A 17,881-nucleotide genomic window follows, 5' to 3' on the forward strand; every position below is an offset into this window, starting at 1 on the left:
TTGTTCTTTGCTTTAGTCCTCTAAAATAAAGAAAGGAAGCAAAGGTGATGTTACTACACTTAAGCCAACCCTAATGGCAGCTGTCCCGGTAAGTAACTGAAGGCTAAATAATTTTAAAAATTGTTTAAAAACTATAATTCATAATTCAAATTTTTAACAACAAAATTAATGCAATGATCATTTAAATAAAAAAGTTAGAATCTTTGATGTTAAGCTAGCTTCAAATAATATTTTTGGTATTTATTTGTATCTTGGGGATAAACATTCATCATATGAGTGTCAACATTTTTCAAAGTTTAAATAGCTATGGGGATTAGATTACCATTTTAATTAGTCATCTATTATTCATAATAGTAAATGAATGAAATAAAGATAGTTGGCAGCAGGCAGCTTGGGGTTAACTAGTGCTCCTACTCAGATGTTTGCTTTTCTGGTTTCTGTGAACATCTTGCTATCTCGTAGCAATGGAAAAGGAAGCAACCTGGGAGTGGGTTGTCATCTGAAATGTACTAGCATTTCTAGATCGTGTGTTCTTTTTGTTGTACTGAATTTAGGATTTCTGTTTCTTTGAGTTAAAGTTAATCTTTTTATGTAACTAGGAAATTATGGATCGGATCTACAAAAATGTCATGAATAAAGTGAATGAAATGACTAGTTTCCAGCGGAATCTATTTATATTGGCCTACAACTACAAAATGGAACAGATTTCCAAAGGTTACACTACCCCGCTCTGCGATAGGTAATTTTAATTTTATTTTTAATGGCACCAAAAAAATGTTTATCAAAGTCTTACCACATGAGCAGTATCTGATTTTTTTTTTTGTGCTTTTCTTTGTTTTAATGTTGACACTTCGAACATGAACAAGTCTGTAATTAACTCTAAATTGAAACAACAAATTAGTACTTTGTGTGATGGTTTTAAATATTTACTGATATAATTTAAGTGAGTGTTATTTAACTTGAAACTGGTTGGAGATTTATATTCATTGCATTATTTTCATCAGGACTTTAATAATGGATTTATACAATTCTTGGGTAAGATGGGAAGTCTATTCCTATAGATAACTGTAGACTTCACATTTTCACAGAAGTGAATCATGGAATATCTCAAGTTGGAAGGAACCCATAAGGATCACCGAGTCCGAGTCCCAGCTTTAGTGAGACTAAAGGAAAATATAATTGCAAAATTTATACAGTTTATTTAAATTATTTTTGAAGAGAAAATCACAGAACTTTACTGTCTTACTGAGTCTGCTTTCTCAAAATATTTAACACATCTTCACATTAGAATGTGGAAACAAGCTTAGAAATCTGTGCCTGTGTTTTTGAAAACACAGGCAACTTAAAAGTGCTCTTTCAAAGTTTTCCTTGAATGCCATAAAAGTTTATTTGAAGATGGTGGAAACTTTCAGTTCAGGTGCAAAATTAGGTACTCTCTTGTTTTGTTTTTAAGCAACAAATACATACTCTTATCTTTGCATTTTAGCCTTATTTTCCGGAAAGTACGAATGCTGCTAGGTGGAAAAATTCGCATCCTGCTTTGTGGAGGAGCTCCACTCTCTGCAGCAACTCAGCGGTTTATGAACATTTGTTTCTGTTGCCCTGTAGGACAGGGGTATGGACTAACTGAATCAGCTGGAGCTGGAACAATCACGGAAGGTTGGTGTCGGTGCATCCCACTGAGTGCTGCGATCCGTGCTGCGCGCTCTGCGTGTATCATCTTTGACAGTCTATTCATTTGGTGTATGCCACCAAACATAATTGGGGAATCCTGGGAATTACTTGTAATCATACATGTATAAAACAGTAGGAGTACTAATTTTGACACATTATGCTAAAGCTGGTGACCTACATATAAAATGAACGTTCTCATTTGTGATAGAGAAACCTGTAATAGTGAGAATGGGATCTTGGCATTATTGCACTTACCAGTTGAACTGAATAAATTATTTCTAATTTTGGTGGGTATATTGAGATATTAGGAATATAAAAAATGGAATGCAAAAGCCTGCACCAGATTTTAATGTCATATAACAGAACTTAATGGTTTCAGTTGCTTTTTAGTCCTAAAATTTCACTCGTATTCAGTGGTGGCAGAAACAGTCAGAGCTGCTATTTTTTGGCGATGGTGTGATCTACCTAGGAATCATATGAGGAGAATCTAAGGTTCATTGCTAGATTACGCTGTATCGTAGAACATTTATTATGTTCCCTGTGATCCACAAACTGCTGTGACGTGGTTTTTATTCCAAGAGGTCTTTGGAAATGGCTCCTTCAGTAGCTTGGAAAAAAAAATAGTGGAACCATAATACAAATGGTGTAGTCTCCAGGGATGCTCTTCTGGGAAGGTGCCCAGATGCAGAAGTGTTTGGGATTGAGAAGTGAATTCAGAGAAGTGAATCAAAATATAGAATCCCTGAATTGTTATGAAATATTGCTACTTATTTCAGAGTCCAGCAAACACTATTTAAAGTTGTTGTGCTGCTTCTGAAGCATGATCCCACATGGATAGCTTACTGTCAAAGCTGTGTTGATATGACTGGAGGTATCTGTAAATACAGCCATCTATTCTCAGGATAAGGATTTTATCTGCATTAGATAGATCCATTGGTTTTCTTGGAAGTTTTGTTCTATGAATTAAAGTTCAACAATAAGTAGTAGTTAATTTTTACTAAATAAGATGCATGACAACAAAGATTTTTCTAAACAGTTTTCATAAAATTTTTTCCTGAAAAATGCTTTTTTTTAAAATCTAGTTTGGGACTACACTACAGGGAGAGTGGGAGCACCTTTGGTCTGTTGTGAAATCAAGTTAATGAACTGGGAAGAAGGTGAGAATTTCTGTATGTGATTAAATTATAGTGTGTTTGTAAGAACTTTATATAACTATTTTTCTATTGGGCTTTGCTCAGTAGTAGCAATTAGAAGACTATTTCTTGGCTTTTTAAATTTTAGATGCTACTTTTACCTATAAAAGTTTGATCTTGCGGGAGAAAAAAGGCAAAATAAATTCCTCAGTGGTTTTTAAACTTACAAGTGTCTTGACAGAAGCTATCAATGCGAGTGACATTTTGACTAGGTTGTATTATGATTTTTTGGCTATACTATTTCTTTTATTCCAGTCACTATAATCGTACATGCATATTGTGTAAACGTATACAGCATTGTACCTCGTTCTGATTTAGATCAGTATTCTTACAGGACAGGGTGCAGCTCTTATATGTTGTATCTTAGAGGTGCTGGATTCAGACTTCAGCTGAAGTGCACGCATGATACCTTCTGTTGCCATTAAGAAATTATTTGAAAATAGTCTTCATAATATTATTATTATTAATAAAATCATTTAAAAATGGCATATGGAATGGAAGCTTAATGGATGCTATATAAAGTATATTTAATGAAGTTTGGAATGTATTTAGGTGATTTCCTTTCACTGTAGGCTTTTATGTATTGTAGAGTAGAAACACATGATACTTAGTGGCGTTTTGGGCTACTGTGAAACTTCATAGTTTTTTTTCTTTCCTGAAATGTGAGGCGAAATTTATCTTCCTTTTTTTTTTTTTGTATTTTTATCCGAGCTTGTATGAACCTGACAGAGCATGTTAGTCCTGGCAGAAAGATTGCATAGAGGTGGCATTTGCCCTGTGCACGTGTGTGAATTTCACTGTTTGTAAATGCACATGTTAAATAGCTGTTTATATGCTGGAAAGAATTGGAACCACCTCTTCTGTAACTGAACTATTTAGGCAAGTGGTAACTTTGGCTAAGGACTTACTAAAGTGTTTAATTCTATATTTAAATAGTAAAAATAATAGGAATCCTGCTTTGGAATATATTTTAATTCTTGTTAAGTTAATAAAAACCGTACTTTTAGGTGGATATTACAACACTGATAAACCATATCCTAGAGGTGAGATTCTTATTGGAGGGCAAAACGTGACTGTTGGCTACTACAAAAATGAAGTACGAACTAAAAAAGATTTCACTGTTGATGAGAATGGGCAGAGGTGGCTCCATACTGGAGACATTGGAGAGTTTCATCAAGATGGATGTCTAAAAATTATTGGTGAGTTAATAAATTCAGGTGAACGTACATACATTTTTCAGGACTGCTAAATACTGTAATTAACCCCCAAAAATCTCCATATCTTGGCATGCACTCCAAACCCCTACCATGTATCCCAGGGAAATTCTGATATGTTAACGTAAACTTGATTGTGTGTTTTAAAAGCTGATTTTTAAAACAATTGCTTCCTTTTAAAACAGTCTTAACATTGACTCCACTAGTGTCATTGACTCCACTAATCTCAAACTAGTGAGATTCGGTAGTAATTAGAGAGTTAAATATAGGCTAATTGAGCTAGATAAGCTGCCTTAGATTTTATAATTTTGCAAGTGAAGAATTTGATTCAGTGAAAGGACTGTCTTGGTAATATGTGCTCAGGAATTAAATAAGCCTTTTTTTTAATCTTGCCATTCTTTATAATAAGAATCTCCCTTTATCAGAAGGGAACTAGGGGAAAAATATGCTAAGGTAAAGGTGTTATACATAAGCTTGTGATAGGCTCATAATTCTTTGACACCTGTAGGCACAAAAATAGGTGCCCTATAAACTAGCAGGTGTCTCTCTTGAAGCTAGTGAGTGATTCAGCGTGCTCTTTAATCCTGAAAACTAAGCTTATTTGGTTTATTATATGAGAAAAATCTTAGGTTCCATTGCAGCTGCCTTGCACTGGTCGAACAGTCAGACAGCTACAAAACTACCTTGCCTGGTTGCAGAAAGCAGCATGAAGGTATGTAGCAAAGGAGAGCTACTCCTGGCTGCCATCACAGCTGGGGTAAGGCCCTGCAGTCACCTTTGCCTTCTTTGGGCTACGTACAATAAGCTCAAGTAATTTGGGCTTTATTTTTGGTTCCTATTGTTGTGTTTCAAATAACAGGTGGACATGGATTTATGTCTTTAAATATGGATTTATCCTCGGAATAAGTAACAAAATGTCACCAAATGGTGCATCTCCTGCCTTAAGCGTTTGGACCAGACAGCAGAAAATGTGTGCTTCTAGCCAAACACTGGCTTTTGCATAATCCTAGTTGTCATCCATTCACATGACAGTGCTGTCATATAGGAAACGCTGTTCTAAAGGCAGAAAATGCATGGAATTGAAATGTGTCTCATTTTTATGTGAGGGACAGATTGATAAAATGCAAAGTCTGGAAACCTGATATTAAATGTTTCTGGAACATTCACCAAACATGAGTCAGCTTACCTTTTGACATTTATACATACATTTTAGAAAAAGTGTAAAATCAGTGTCTGAAGTTTTGTGTTCTGTAATTAATGTTTAATTCCTTTTTTCCTCAATAGATCGTAAAAAAGATCTTGTAAAACTCCAGGCAGGAGAATATGTTTCTCTTGGCAAAGTAGAAGCAGCTCTAAAGAATCTTCCACTGGTAGATAATATTTGTGCGTATGCAAGCAGGTAAGAGGCATCTGATGCTTTGTTACTGCTGTGTTCTTTGTCTGTCCTACTGAAGCCGTAGGCAAAACTTTTTGCCACTTGATGTGTGGAATTTTTTAAACCAGTTGAAAAAGGAGTTTACTTGTAATACAATGGAATAACTTTCTCTATCAAAACTAAAACATCTGAAATGTATGTTTTTATTTTTCCTTTCCCATTTTTTTCATCATTCGTTGGAAAATGCCAAGAATGAGTCTCTCTCATTCCCTTTTCCCCAGTCTGAAAAGCAGCTAAGCCCTGACTGCATTCGTAACAGACATCACTCAAGCACTTTAGAGATGATTACCTGTAGAAGCCCTAGGACACCTTGTTCCTTGTTGTATTTAGCTGTGATCTGTTCTTCAGAGGAAGTACTGTTGTACTTCAGAGGAAGGCAGGGGAAAAAAACACCAACAGCCCAGAAGCTGGCTTGCGCATTAAAAATACTTCTCTTTAACCCCTGCAGTACATCAGCAGAAGCCTTGAAGCTTGAGAGAAAACACTCTGTAAACACTATGCAAACACACAATTAACAAATGATGATCAAATGTCCTTTCTATTTGCTTTCTACATGTACTACTGAATTAGTTATATATGGGATCAAACATGTCTTAAGTTTCTATTTCTAGAATTTCCTACCTGTGCATAATATAGACTTACACGTATAAATATACTTCAGGTGGTCTTTGTTTCCTCTTGTCATTTTGATGTTTGGAAAGTCATTTTGGAGCTTCTTGAATGATCGGAAATATTCTCATTTCCAGTATGGCCAAAAAAGCCCCACTTGATAACTTTGACTGAAAGAGGCCAGGACAAGCATACCAGAGAATTGCTCAGTGGTAATAAATAGAAAATTAACTTTTGGTTTGTTCACCTGGTTCTCTGTGGTATTTTTTTTGTGTTCACTAATGGTAGTCAGCCTGTAACTTCAGTTTTGACAGTTTTGGATCAATAGGCTAACACACATTGGGCATGCCACTGCTGAGAAAACTTCCATTATATTAAGCTTTATTTGTGGTTTTGACCCATTGGGCGAGACTCATGTTTGCTTGCTTTGACTGCCTGAGGTTATGTGCCTGTTCTGAGCACCCTCTGTAGTCTATGGAGGAAAAGGTGATTTCTGCTGTTCTAGGATTGAAGTTCACTATTGGAATTGCACATCAAATTTTGTGTTAATTTTGCCAGGTCAACATAACATTGGAGGCTAAAATGCACTTGTCAGACAGGCACTTGACTCTGATAGTCTGTGTCTTGTCTATTACTTAAAAATAGGAAAACCTATGAGCAATTTTTAAAGGTAAGTTACAAACAGAGTCCAAGTACATTTCAGATTGGTTTTTCTGCTGCTGCTGTATTTCTTCTTAATACTTCCGTGTGTGTGATTTGGCATAAGTAGCCATGTAATACAGATTCTCTGAATGATTGTCCATATGCACATTTCATTGTGGGTATACTCACCTCAGCAGCGTGAGCTCAGAGACTTTTTGTTAGCAGTGCCTATGACCTCTCTTATATCCTGTCTCTCCTTATACTTTGCCTGGGTGATCTCATATGCAAGAGTCCTCCTTCATTTGTAGCTGTTCCATCTCCCACATGCAAAAGGGCGAGGAGGGCAGACTTTTACAAATGGGTTAAATCTGTGATTTGACCTTAGATCTTGGGGTGCAAGGCTCCTCTGAATATGGTAGTAGGGAATCAAAAGTGTTTGCATGATATCGCTGCTTCAAAAGCTGTATTAATTGACCACTTCAGACAAAATACTCAGTGACATAAGGAATAAAACATTTGCTGAAAGGAATCATGATTAGAGCTCCTTCAGAGGAGACTCCTACTGCTTTATCAGGACTTCACTCATCCAAGACGCATTCAGTGGGTCTCGAGCATCACGTCAGGAAAATGAGTAATAGTTACCTGAGGAATGAGCAAACATGGCAAAAAAACCAAGGGAGCTCTCAGCAGGAAGCTCAAAGAAAGCTGATAAGGACCAGACTTTACAGAATAGAAATGGTGATATCGACATATAGTGCCACTGTATACGTCTCTTACCATAGGTCTGAGGGCCATACTCGGGTAAGGATCTCAACACAGCAAGGGAATGAGGGTGCCTAGCACAGGAGAGATGTTTTGGCAAAATCTCTTAGTATGGAGGAGATGACTAAGGAGGTCCTGAGGACCAAATTCTGAAAATTTCTTCCTTCATGCTGTTGTTATGACCTCCAAGACTGAAGTAACTATCAAATTCAAAAGGTCTGCAGAAGGAACAGTAGTGGAGAGGGAAGTAGCTGCTCCAGAGAGAAGTAGTCTTCAGGATACTTCTCAAGACAAACAGTGCTTTAGCATTTGAACTGCAAGTGAAGATTTAACTCAGTGGTACAGAATGAAAAGCTACACGTTCCAGGAGCTGTGAGCTCCAAGGTGCTCTGTCCAGGAAAAAGCATAGTTGGATGAACCTGTTTGTCCAGAGGAAGTATGCTTCTACTCAAGAGGCCGAATTTTAGATGAACCGAAAGTTTGAGGCTTACCAAGCCAACTTATTACTTCTGCATGATCTTTATCTCTGGAGGCACTGGTGATATTGCTGGACATGACCTTAAGCATTTCAAAAGACTACAGGAACCAGGGATGAAAGTGCCAGAGTCCTTTGTGTTCTGGATGCCTTCATACATAATACATATACATTACAGAGTAGACCCTAGATGACGTTACAAGGGTTCAGTACAGAGTATAGGATGAGTGTTTGGGGGGCGGGAAATCAGAGAGAGACAAAGGCAGAAGGTGAGATGCAAGCAGTAAGTGATACGGAGGCTAATCTGAAGTCTTTCTGTAAGGACATTCTTAGTAAGAGAAAAATGAGAACGGTTGATGGTTTTGAGTCAGCCAACAGGCAAAGCTTGTCGACAGATGATGCCAGGGAAGCCTGTGTTTGTAATGGACTTTTGTGCAGTCTTCACAGCTGCTGTCAGATGCCCATTATAATTCATACCAGTAACAAAGGAGAAAATTGCAATGTACAGTAACCAAAAGGGTATTTAGAGTTAGTATTTTAAAATTGTCTTGGAGACCTTAAAGGATAAGCTAAAGTAATCTCCATACTGGGGTTAAGGTTCTGTATTTTGCATCAGTGATCTGTGTGGTGAAGGAGAGAGTTGAAAAGATTTAATAAACCTGTAGATGGTTAAGGTGGAAGAGGACCAAAGGTGCAGTGCAGGACAGGATTAGAATTCAGAGCAAGCTTGACTAGATGGAGATTTGCTTGAAACCAGCAGTCAGTTTGAAGAGGGGAAATGTAAATTATACTTACACCTAAAACTGCAAAAACACAGGATGAGGACCTGCTGGTAGCAGTTCTGTAGGAGCTGATGTGAGTCCACAAGTGCCAGGCCGTTATAAGAAGGTAAATAGTATGGCATATCCTACAAGATGCACAATGATCTTTTTGCTCTACCAAGCATTAAAGGGTCTGAGTTCCACATGCAAAACTTCAGAAAAGGTGGACCTCTTGAAAAGAGTCCGGCACGAAAACGGGAACGTCTGGGCAGAGATCTGTGATGCAAGATTTTGGAGGAAAGGGCATTGCTTAAATTCCTAAAGAAACTTTAAGGAAGGAAGACTAGAAAGGTGAGAAGGAAAAAAAAAATAGTAACAGTCTGTGAACAAATGAATGGCTTCTGTGGAAAGGAGAGGAACATCTGACTTGGCTGTATGAGAATACAACTGATGTAAACTGCGGAGAGGAAGAGTCAGGAATAGCCATCAGGAACAGCTTACCAATCCTAAGAATAATGAAGCATTGGCATTAGCATTTGCCTGATGTTTAAGAACGGGTTAGACAAACATCTGTTAGATGTAGCTGACCTTGCTTCAAGGCAAGTGAATGAATTAGGTGATCTTCTGAGATCTCCTTCAGCTCCCTGATTCTGTGATCTGCTTTGTTAGAATGTGTAGAGTTGCTATGTGAGGTTCTGTTCACATTTTCCCTAAACCTTACACCATCTGAAAAATCTTGAATACCTGTTTCAGGGTGAATTGTGCTTCAGTGTTTCCCAAAAACTTTGAGATCACAGCTTTGTATGCTCTGGGCATATCAGGAGCAGACAAAGATCGCTAACAGTAGGGTGAGCGTATGGACAATCACTTGAAAGAGAAAGAGAAGCCACTTCCCTTACAGAAGCAGGCGTTCTTTGAGATGTGTTGTGCATATGCTCATTCCACAACCTGCTCTCCAACCCCTCTTCACTGCAGTCCTCTACTCCTCTACAGTAACTGGATTCTGCAGTTGAGAGGAAACTGAGGTAGGGAAGCCGCACACCAGTCTTCATACCGGGATGCAAAACATGAGGAGAGGCAGGGCGCATTGACATCGTATGGGTACTGCTTCCCCAAAGCTCTGAGCATGAGGCACAGTGGAATATGCATATGGACAGCACACCTTGAAGCAATCCAGTTGCTGTAAGGTAAGTAGCTTCTCTTTCTACCTATTTTTAAGCAGGCAAAGGTTCTTTGTGTACTATTTCAGAGAGAGTATCAGGTGAACAAAAGCCAACTGTTACGAGCAATATCTCTGTATGAAGTGCAAACCCCCCAACTTGAAATGTTATTTTTGAAGACTTGTTAACTTTACAAAATTCATACTAAAGTGCATTATACTTCTCAGTTTCCATTCTTATGTCATTGGATTTGTTGTGCCAAATCAAAAGGAGCTCGCAGAACTAGCTCGAAAGAAAGGATTTAAAGGAACCTGGGAAGAGATCTGTAACAGTCCTGAGATGGAGAAAGAGGTACTGAAGGTGCTAGCTGAGGCTGCCATGGCAGGTGAGTAGCTGGGTAGATAGTATTAACCTTGTGGACTGTGATGTCTGTGAAACATAAGCATAGGCCCTAAAAATTATTTCCCTGACCGTGTATATTTCATAGAATATATATGAAGTGAAATTTCCATACCAAAAAAATCCAACAACAAAACATGAGTTGGATCAGTCCTTTTGGTTCATGTAACTTTTTTTTTTTCTTTTACCGTGGCCAATAGCTGAGGAAAGAATATAAAAACAGGGCAAACTTAACAAGCTCAGCTCAGTTGCCTGTATATATGTGTGTGTGTGTGTGTGTCTGGTGCTCTTTAAGATGTCCTGTAGTATCTTTTTGGCCTTAACCGCTGGTCCAAAAGAATGTGGGTCATCTGTAGATCCACGATATATGTGTTGGGTATCATACAGTCTCATATGCCACATACCTATGGATAGTTGAAATAAACCTATGGTGACAGGGGCTCTCCTAGCTTCCAGTGACTTGCATCTGAGGGATTTCCTAAACTGAAAGCAATGTCTTTGTAGTTAATAATTTTCAGTAGACTTTTCTTCCATTAACTCGTCTAGTTGCATTTTAAAGTTAGGTAAAAATTCTGTATCGTTATCCATAGTATTTTGTGGCGGAGTTGCACAGCTCAGCGATGCTCATGTGAAGAAATGCCTCTTGTTTGTTTTAACCCTGCCATCTGCTAGTTCAGTTTGGTTCTGCCGAGCTCTTGTATGGGAAGAGGCAGTGAACACTCACAATGGCAGTCGTCGCTTTTTTTCAGTGGCTATTATACTTCCCCCTCAGCTGTATCTTTTTCATGCTAATTGGTCGTAATCTACTTAGCTATTCTGGTGCAGAATTAAAGAGTGGCACGGTGATATTTTGTTTGTTATTTTATAGTTAATTTCTGCCTTGTTTTTGCTTTTGACCATTACTAAGCACTGAGCTTTTTTCATAAAGCTGTCAGTTTTGACCACAGAATGTTTTTTTTAAATGGTCATTGTGGATGTTAAATTTGTTTTTCATACGCGTTCTCTTTTACACTTTTCTGCAGTGAATGTATTCTGCTCTCTGTTTTGCAATCGCTCAGTATGTCCTTCATCTCTTTGCAATTTGTCCTCGTGTTTTCTACCCTGGATAACTTTATGCTTCCAACAATCTTTGTCTTGTTAATCTTTCTCTCTTCTCCATATTATTTGTGAATATATTAAACTCTATGATTAGTATATTTGCGGACTTCTGTTACAGGAGCATAGTCTTACAATGAGTGCAGTCTCAATACTGCAGCAGACTTTTTTTTTCCTTGCCCCATGTCTCTAGTCCATTTTTCTTCACTGTGTAGAGCATATGGGCAAAGTCATTCTAAGAAGCTGCTGCGATGGGGAGCATGTACAAAGTCGCTTTCCTTTTCTTTTTGTGCAGCACTAACTATTTTAAAGAGGATTAAATATGTTGTTAAAATTGATGAAATGCAATATTTGATTTAATCCTGAGTCATTTTTACACATTTTGATGTTATTTTATATTTTTTTGTTTTTCACTTTGGTATCATAGGCTTTACTTTTAAAGTAATACTATGATTTTTAGTGCTAAATTGCAAAAAAAACCCCCAAGAAACCCATTTAATGTGAAGGGGAGTAAAAGGTGCAGGAAAATCTAAAAATGGCAGGTTGCACAGGATAATTATACATTTGTGGATTTTTTTTTTTAAACTGAAAATAGATTTGTTTTTTTTTTTCTAATATTGCCCATCTGTTGATCACTTTTCGTAGAGTTATTTGTTTTTCTTCTCTTACGTCTGAAACCGTAGCAGACGCTCTTGCAGATGATACGGGGTTTTGTGCTAAGGGTTTAACATGCAGAACACTGTTCTAGTTCAGTAAGGGAACAGCTACCAGATGAAATTACTTTCCTTCAACAATTCAGGACTATCAGGGAAAAACCACAAAATCCCCCTGTTTTTTCAAGGCTTAAGTGGTATGGATTTTAAGACTTTATCTCCAGAAGATGAGTATTATAACACTGATACAACAGCGTATATTTTGAGGATGTCACTTCCATGCACGGAGGCTTTTCTGAAGTTAGGGAGCAGCAGAGATACCCAAACAGCTGGGGTTTATTTCAGTATTTCTGTGGAAACTGGAGAACAGTTACTGGTGGATCCTGTCACTCTACTTGTGACCACAGGGGTTTTCAAAGCTAACCATGGGGGGTTTGAGGAGCACTTCTTCATTTATGTCATGTGCTTTTCTGGGTGAGAATATGGTTTCTCATTTTGTGCTTAATTGTAGAAAAATGGTTACATTTATGTTTTGTATTAAACATGTTTATTTTTACAGCTAATCTGGAGAAGTTTGAAATACCAGTTAAAATTCGTTTGTGCCCTGATCCTTGGACCCCTGAGACTGGTCTAGTGACAGATGCGTTCAAACTAAAACGCAAAGAGCTTACGGCATACTATCAAATGGACATTGATCGAATGTATGGAAAAAATGTAAACTAATTCTTTTTTCTGCACCACTTTGCTACAATGAGCTTGGATCAAATAGGAAATACTTGAATTGCCTGTCTCAACACTTGAGATCAACACACAAAACCACCATTCCTCATTTGCAGCTTAAACTGTTATTTCTGATAACATCACCACGATGACTGGCAAGTTTAGTAAAATGTTACGGCAGCAAACTTGTGTCTGTCTCCTTTTTTCCAGTTTTCTCTGCTACCTTGTCAGTCTGTGGATTTTCCCGAGTCTTTTTGGGAAGCCATGATTCTGAAGCCTCAAGTTTTTAAGCATTTATAAATCCTGTATAATGTTTTATTTGTATCTTTAAAATTTGGATGTATATAGAGAGAACTTGGCTATATAAGAAATGGTTATACTGGGGGCCTTTTTTTACCTAATTATTTAAAGATAGGAAAGTATTGATGTTGGGACATTATGTACATTGAAAATGCTTGTAACGAGATCATTGTTGAACAGAGGACCAGGTTATTTGCTGCTGTGCAATTTTTCTGTGTAAATCTGAGGGAGAAAATGTTTGACATTCCAGCTTGTGTAATAGACTGTCAATATGTGCCTAATGGTTACTTTTATTTTTATCTGACAATGAGAAGATGGTCATGGCACAGCTCTGCATAAAGGCAGGTACTCTTGCAGGTGTTGGTTAAAGCTTGTTTAATACAAAAGATGCTATTAACACAGCAGAAGTTAAACCTAAGAATAATCTCTCAAATACAGAAACTACTTTTTTAAATAGCTCGTGACCATTTCTTCCAGTAGTTGAATTGTGTAGAGCTAATAACTCTCAGCATTAATTTCACTTAACACTTTGTGAGTTTGACAGCGTCCTTTTAACAGAGGGACTGTAACAACTTCTGTCTCTTCTCGTTAGGTTTGGCCATTAAACTGGGCTTGCTCCTTCGTTGTTTGTGAAAGTCTGGCAAGACCCCTGTTCTGCCCTAGCTGCAACCCAAATCTTACTGGGGGGATTTTTAAAGTCATAATGACAGTTATGTTCTCAGCTCACACAGTGCCTAGCTGCCCTTTGTGCCATTAAAAATCTCCCTTTAATTCTGTGTTCTTTTGTTTAGCGCTTTTTGCTTTAAAAACAGATATTTGAAATATTTGTCAGCCAGAGTTATTTATGTTGCTTGGTTTGTTACACCCAATTCTGACTTTGGGAAGGAGTCTCAATTTCTGTTTTACTATAGATATGTGAATATTGTTTGAAGAACTATGGGGAATCTTTTCTTCTTCAGTGAGCGTGTTCAGATTTGTTTCAGATGTGAATTTTATTTTCAAAGTATTTCTGGAAAGAATATTTTAATCAGGGTTACATGAGAATGTGAAAAGGCATACATCAGTCAACTTTGTGATGGAGCAAATATTAAAATGGCTTTAATTTAGAGATTAGTCTCTCATGTGTATCATTTACTTGTAGTACTAAAAATCAAAGTCTTGATGCTCACTTAGTACCCTACTATGGTAGCATATAGCGATTCTGAATGGCAGAAGCTTTGTTTGGGGGAGGGAGTTCCTGCTGTTAGCATTTGTGACGTGGGAGTTTTGGGAGGTGTTTGTTACACAAATTCTCACTTTAAAAAATTTTGAAATATTATTTAAATTAACACTTTCCATTGATTATAGAAAGCAATTTCATAGGAGTCAGAAGTTATCAAGTAGGTTCCATGTACTTTAGTTTCGATGAAACAATGAGAAGGTTTGCGCTGTATTTTATGTTACGTTACCATCTCTCCCACTGTTCATGGATTTCCCCTGCTGCTGTCTATGAAAAACTGTTACCATTTGGTGAATTTTGGTGTAACTAGTCAAATGGAAATATAAGCAACAAAAAGAAATCGGAACCGCATTTATGAGATTAATGCCTTCAGATATCTAGATCATAAATTAAAACCTTCTGGCAAATAGAGGTAAGACTAATGCTGGAAAATGACTGAAGAATCTGAATGTGGAAATTGCCAAGTCTGTAGGGAAGTGTCACATCATATATTAGACACTACTAGTACTTACATATGTATCAGTGTTCCATCAACAGGTTCTTAAATAGTTTGTACTCAGCACAGGATGTACATTGTTCAAATTCTTTTTTGTGTGATTTTTAGTCAAAATTAATAAATTGCTGAAGTACTATGTATATCACTTGGTGCATTGTGCAGCAGATTTAGGAAAATAAATCTGCTTTTGGTTAATTCAGAAGAAATCTGAAGTTAGTATTTTATTCTGCTAGGGGTTTAAATCCACTTTTGGATAAATTGCATAAATGAAACTTTTAAAATGGTTTGGAAATAGTAGTTTTAATTTTTCTTCTAATCCAGTCACAAGAATGGGTTGCAGTCTAACTGCATTTGATTTTACAGTTCAGTTTTTTTATATTTAAAATGGATGTCGATATATATAGTTCCTCCTTCTTTAGACATCAGATTCACTGTGGACATTTATTTCTTCTACAGAATGTGAAAATAAAGCAGTTCATTAATTTTAGGCTCAGCGTTGAAGATAGAAAGACTTTTAAAATATTTGTATGGGCTTAAAATATTTGTGATGAGTATGTTTTTTTTCCTTTTGATTTATACCAGAAGACAGCCTTTAGTACTGCTAGATTCTGAGTACTTCCATGTCCCGTTGCGGCCACCTGTCCGTGGGTGCCCATGCTTCTCATTAATCGACCAGGGCTGTCATGGGTCGGTAAGTCACAGTGCTGCTCAGATGCAGGGCTTCCTTGCTCCGGCAGTCTTAGTCCTGGAGACTGCTATGCCTGTCAGATGCTTTTGGCTGCCACCATGTTCTCACCCTGTGCTCTTGCGTGGCTGAGCAGAAAGACAGCTTCAGGGGGGTTTGTTGAAACCCTGCGTAGATGCACTACATGCCAGCCAGGAATTTACCTGCTCTCTCCCTTTTTTTGTTTTTTTTGGGGGGGTGTGTGTTTGTGTGTGTCTTCCCATGCCCAGCCTAACAAGAACAACACAAGTACCTGCTGAAATGTATTGCACATGTCCCAAAGGCTGCGGACAGCTGTAGAGTAAATTAGGAAAAGTGCATGGTTGGAAGTAACGGTCTCCGTCACGTGGGGAATTTTGTAATAGAAAGAGCCGTAACTTCTAAACAGTCTTTCTGAGTTCAAACTAAGAAGAAGGGGCATGTACCTCACCTGAGGGGCCCCCCAAAGGGGGGGATTTTTAACAGAGCTTTTGTAAATATAGACTTCCCAGCATTGGAAGTCTGTATTTATCCACTGAATCATTGGAAACTGTAACTACTTACTCTGTTGTGAAAATTTACATACTTCATTATAAAAAATGACCGACCAAGAAATTCCAAGGATGCTGTGAATCTCCTTTAAATTCCTACAGTTATTTAAAAATATTCCAGGACTTTAGGCTACATTCAATCTAGATATCATAAGTGTTCTTTGCAGCGAATAGTGTTTCTGGAGTAGGTTAGGAAATTAAACTACATGTCAGAAAAGACCTTGAGGTTTACTGATGCTGCTGCTACTGCAGTTTACACACAAGCAGGACCACATCTCAATGGAAAGCTGTATCTTAGCAGTAAAATATTTTGCTGAAATGAAAGCAAAAAACAATGTGCAACTGAAACTAAGAACATAATGCATACCCACGTCCTACTGGTTTTATAGATAGGATGCAGAGAAAGGTATGGAATTGAAACCATACCTTAAAAACATCCTGTAAAGCTTGTAAGTTTATGCAGAAATTGCTATAGGACATAAGACTCCTTTGCAATAACCTTTATCCTGCTAAAATTCACAAGCTTTTATTCTGTACTAAAACTACATTTAGGTGATGCAATGCAGCATTTTTAATTTTTATTAGTGTGATGTATTAACTACTTTGGATTCGGTATAAAATTGTGTACATCTGTTTCTTTACTGGTAAGAGGAACAATCTTCAACTTGCATACACCTTGGACCAGGCTGAAACGCTAATTGAATGACCAGTTGTGTATTATTGTAATTGGTTATTTAATGTAAACTCATTTTCAATGTGATCTTGGTTGTTACTATGAACTGCCTGAACATTGTATATCCTAATTGAGTTATATTGTATGAATTATTTATTTGTAATTGGATATCATGTTTCAAAAATAAAATTAATTTCACAAATCAGGCCCCATACGTCCCGTTTTTTAAATGGCATTTCATTTTTACCTATCTGAGCCTAGATAATTTATGGTTGTAAATTAGTGAATTTAAATCACAGTAGTTGAGACGGGTAGTGGGTTAGGGTAGTTCAAAACGTTGCATTGCCAGGGAAACCTGTTTGATGGTGGGCACGTCCTTTTGTTTTGCTCCCTGCCTCACGGCGCAGGTAACCTTTTGCAAAAGGCTCCATCCCTGCATTGCTCGTCTTTGGTATCTTGGCAGTTTTCTGTGCGAATAGCCATGTGCTCGTGCTTCGCAGGTAGTGAATATTCTGGTTGACTGCTCGGCCATTTGTGCTATACAGGTATCGCTGATGTATTTTTCTGTATGTTAATATTGTTGGTAGTGAGTTTATGTATCTGGACTGGGTAGTATTCACCCTCGTGCAAGGCTTGCTAATTCAGGAGTAGAAATGATACCTGATACAGTGGGAATTTAGCCAACTCGTGTCTTTTGAAATTATAATTTCAAGTCTTCTCAAATGCTCAGAATAAACGGGACGGTTTCAAGATGAATGCAGGATCACTGGTTATCAGGCTAGCCTGGTTTTGCACTACAGGAAGGTTACCATCCTGCTTTGTCTATTTTATTTGCATATAATCTGCCATTTACCCTTTTTTTGAGAGCACCAGCTACAGTAATACCTTATGTAAAGCTGTAAGCTTCTGACTTTTTTTTTGCTATCCAGGTGTACTAGGACTTACATTTGGTAATTAATTAATTTTCCTTAAGTTTGTGGGCTGAAGGGTCAGATCCCAAGGAGATGTTAGATGCTTGCAGTTGGACTTCTTAAGAGATCTTGAGCACTTAAATTTAAGGTTTTGATTATAAGCTCACAAATCGTTGCTGGTAACCATCCAACCTGGAGGCATCTCAACTTAACAGATGCCTCTTTTTCTTCTTTTT

At 37.5% G+C, this 17,881-nt stretch overlaps 1 protein-coding gene across 12 annotated transcripts in view; it reads left to right on the forward strand.

The window, feature by feature from the left end:
• The window catches only part of ACSL3 (acyl-CoA synthetase long chain family member 3), a 55,670-nt gene extending 38,734 nt beyond the window's left edge, over positions 1–16,936 (forward strand). For 8 of the 12 annotated variants that reach the window (XM_075158178.1, XM_075158180.1, XM_075158177.1 and 5 more), the window contains 8 exons: positions 17–88; positions 600–739; positions 1,487–1,659; positions 2,757–2,831; positions 3,875–4,066; positions 5,366–5,480; positions 10,153–10,310; positions 12,632–16,936. In XM_075158178.1, the coding sequence (XP_075014279.1) occupies positions 17–88; positions 600–739; positions 1,487–1,659; positions 2,757–2,831; positions 3,875–4,066; positions 5,366–5,480; positions 10,153–10,310; positions 12,632–12,795 (1,089 nt within the window). In that variant the 3' untranslated portion in view covers positions 12,796–16,936. The other 4 variants (XR_012674831.1, XR_012674832.1, XM_075158184.1 and 1 more) reach the window with 4 other exon arrangements.
• Positions 16,937–17,881: the final 945 nt, after the last annotated feature.

The sequence above is a fragment of the Calonectris borealis genome, chromosome 9 (assembly GCF_964195595.1).
Source record: "Calonectris borealis chromosome 9, bCalBor7.hap1.2, whole genome shotgun sequence".
NCBI classification, from domain to species: domain Eukaryota; kingdom Metazoa; phylum Chordata; class Aves; order Procellariiformes; family Procellariidae; genus Calonectris; species Calonectris borealis.